General features: G+C 44.8%; 1 protein-coding gene across 2 annotated transcripts; it reads left to right on the forward strand.

The window, feature by feature from the left end:
* Positions 1–280: 280 nt before the first annotated feature.
* On the forward strand, positions 281–2,797 carry LOC147897607 (acyltransferase GLAUCE-like). Of its 2 annotated transcripts, none has more exons than XM_087380934.1 (2): positions 281–945; positions 1,784–2,797. In XM_087380934.1, exons 1-2 carry the CDS (start codon positions 484–486, stop codon positions 2,654–2,656), a joined length of 1,335 nt encoding a protein of 444 aa, XP_087237060.1. In that variant the 5' UTR covers positions 281–483; the 3' UTR covers positions 2,657–2,797. The 2 variants fall into 2 exon arrangements, with proteins under 2 accessions (XP_087237060.1, XP_087237061.1); XM_087380935.1 differs by having other exon boundaries at positions 1,898–2,797.
* The last annotated feature ends 382 nt before the right edge of the window (positions 2,798–3,179 follow it).

Genomic DNA, 3,179 nt, shown 5'->3' on the forward strand with positions numbered 1-3,179 from the left:
CATGGTTCAATTGGGTGCCAACCAACTCTGAAACTCTATTCCTCTAGTCACCTAGGTGTGGAGACCTCCTTTTTGACCTGCCTAAAAGGTAGCCTTAGTAATGAAACTTCTCTTCAAGAAGTGAAATTACGTTTTTTAATTTCCAAAAATTATTTCTTCCAATGCAATTCGAGTCTAACTTCCACATAAGCCCCCCTCTCTCTCTCTTTTCCCTAAAAATCCTCCTATTTTTCCTCTTCTCCCTCTCTCTCTCTCTCTCTCTCTCTCTCCCTCTCAGCTTTCCGCCTTGTTTTCCATGCTTCACATCTCAAGCAGGCCTTATGAATGATTTATGAGCATTCATCTTGTTTATGCACTCGACACTCTCCTAGGTGTAGAGACCTCGTGAACCACTAGCAGCCAATATCAAATAAATACAAATTTTAACTAGATAGCCCACTATTTATAAATACTGAGTAGACGTTCTCTCATTGTGTCTCTCTGATGGCATCCTATCAGAATGAGAGTTCGGCCTTGGATAGGAAACTTGCTTTTGAGCCTCCTGTTTTCGTCAAACCGATGCAAGCAAATGTAGAGTCCTCGGCGCGTATGCTATACTTGACTAACTTAGATCAAATGTTCAATTACTACAATGCGGTAGCTCTGTTTTACGCTCCCCACCCCACCAAAAGCTCAGAGAACGTATTTGAAGTTATAAGATCTGCTCTGGAGGAGTTGCTGGTTCATTATCCATGGGGAGCCGGCAGGCTGAGGGTGAACAAAAAGTTGCAACGACTAGAAGTGGAGTGCAACGGAGAGGGTGTGCAATTCGTGGCGGCGACGGCGAAGCTGACAGTTTCAGACCTCGGAGACGTTACGATACCGAGCCCTGCCTCAGATCCTTTGTTTGCACGTCTGGAGGATCCGAATGTAGATCTAGAGCACCGCCCACTGGTTGCCATGCAGGTATTGTGATCCTGTGCCGTCGGTTCTCAGTCCAACGTTTATATTTGGACGTTGTACTTGAAAAGTTCGTTTGTGTCGTCAAATTCTTAGAACTTATCGTTTTGGTGAGGACAGATTATCCAAGCAGGGGAAGGTATGAGAGAGAGGCGTATCTCTCTCTATCCTTGCGACCTCTGTGTTGCGCGGGATCCTTTGTCTGGTCGCAGTTACGCTCCAGCTCTCTTTTGGCCTTTGCCTCTGCTTGCGATTGCGCTCCCCCTCTTCCTCTCTGCTTGCAGTTGCAGTTGCCTGCTCTCATTTTAGGTGAAATTTGCTCCCTGTTTTCCAGGTGAAAAACCTTCTTTCTCTTCCGAAAGTATGCCCCATGCAGATCGATTGTGTTGCTGCTCGTGTGTTTAGAAAGGAAGACGAAGCGGCGCTTCGGAACATCCTTATTGCTACTCTGTCTCTCTCTCTCTTCCTCTCTCCCCGTTTTGCATGGTGTGAGTCCTCTCAGCATACCTTTTTGTGTGCCTCATTATGTCAATCGTGTGTGTGGAATCGTTCAGCGTCATGGACCTTGGCCTAGTACTCAGATACCGAGTAGCTTGCCCAAAGGGGGGACATACGACTCGCCTTGTATTCACTCTTACTTAAATGTATGGGGAGACATACTCTCTCAATTTTATTATATTCCTATTTGTTTTGGACCATAGAGGTTGCTAATTAACCTATGTTTGTCCATGGATTAATTGATTTATTTCGATTAATTAATTTAAATTAATTAGATGAGCTTCAAGGAGAGTGAATTCAGAATATGTTTTGAGGGCAAGTTTCACAAAAGAGTTATTCTGTACAGGTGACACGGTTCCAGTGTGGCGGGTTCGTTGTTTCATTGATGTCCAACCACGTATTGTTTGACGCCAGTGGTGCTACTAGCTTCCTTCAAAACCTTTCCTCCCTTGCCTTGCAGGATGGTATGCGTATACCTTCGGATAATGTTGATAGAAGGCAACTAATGGTGGCACGAAATCCACCGTCGCCATCATTCGGTCATCCTTACATCGTCAAGAAAGGTGATGGATTGTGGTACCCTGAGACAAAATATGGTACAGCAGTGAAGTACACCTTCTCCAATGACAACCTAGAGAAGTTGCGACTCCAAGTGCAAAGGAGTAACAAGGCTATCACATCTTGCTCACGGTTCATATCCCTCGCAGCACATCTCTGGGTGGCAAAGGCCAAGAGCATGGGTAAGTTGGAGGGATCTAGGGAGCTTCCAATGCGAATACCTGTGAATGTGAGGGAGAGGGTAGGGGAACTGTGGATTCCAAGGGGCTACATGGGGAATGCAGCATTCAATGCAGTTGCAAAAGCAAAGGTGGAGGACTTGAGAGAATTGGGGATAGGATATGCGGCAGAGAGGGTGAAAGAGGCGATTGAGAAGGTGAGTGGAGAGTATGCGCAATCGGAGATTGATTTGATAGAGAAGATGGGAGGGGCAACTCATGTAGATGGGTCAATGCTAGCAATGCCAAAGCTAGCAGGCCTACCCTTCTATGATACAAATTGTGGGTGGGGGAAGCCAGTGTATGTGGGGCTGCCTTCTAAACAACTGTGTAGTCGCATGATCGTTTTAGATGCCAATGCTGACTGCCAAGCCTTTAATGTGTTTGTGGTGTTTGAATCCCCCCACGAGCGTGCTACATTCGAGGATGCCATTTCCTCCTAGTCCCTCTTCTTCCAACTTTCAAAAGTTGGTAGCTAGTAGCTCATATCCTAGAGTGTATGTGCATGACTGCGTAAGGTGCGTGCTTGCATGCAAACATTCATGGTTTGTGTGTATGTGTCTATGTGTGTGCCTCTGTGTGTGTGTGTGTGTGTGTGAGAGAGAGAGAGAGAGAGAGAGAGAGAGAGAGAGAGAGAGAGAGCATATAAGTGGGAGAAGGAGCAACATATTGGATCTTTTGACAATCAAGAACAAAAACTAGCACGTGGGAATGGACCCATCACTTGTTTCCATCTAATATACTCTACTTTTGAGCTCTTTGTAAAATTTGGCTAAAACTTTTGTGAGGTAAACATTATAAGATATCGAGCAGTTTGCAATAGTAATACTGTCTCGAATTTGTGAAAAAAAAAATCAAGAAAGGATTCTTTTCCCCTCTTTTTCCATGAAAGAGTAACTCAAGAGAGGACTTGTTTCTACCTTTGGGATGTTAAAATAATTGTACCTTTTCAAGCACTTAGTTAAC

Source organism: Dipteris shenzhenensis, chromosome 10 (genome assembly GCF_047967505.1).
Source record: "Dipteris shenzhenensis isolate YYH24624 ecotype China chromosome 10, Dip_SZ_1.0, whole genome shotgun sequence".
In the NCBI taxonomy this organism is placed as follows: domain Eukaryota; kingdom Viridiplantae; phylum Streptophyta; class Polypodiopsida; order Gleicheniales; family Dipteridaceae; genus Dipteris; species Dipteris shenzhenensis.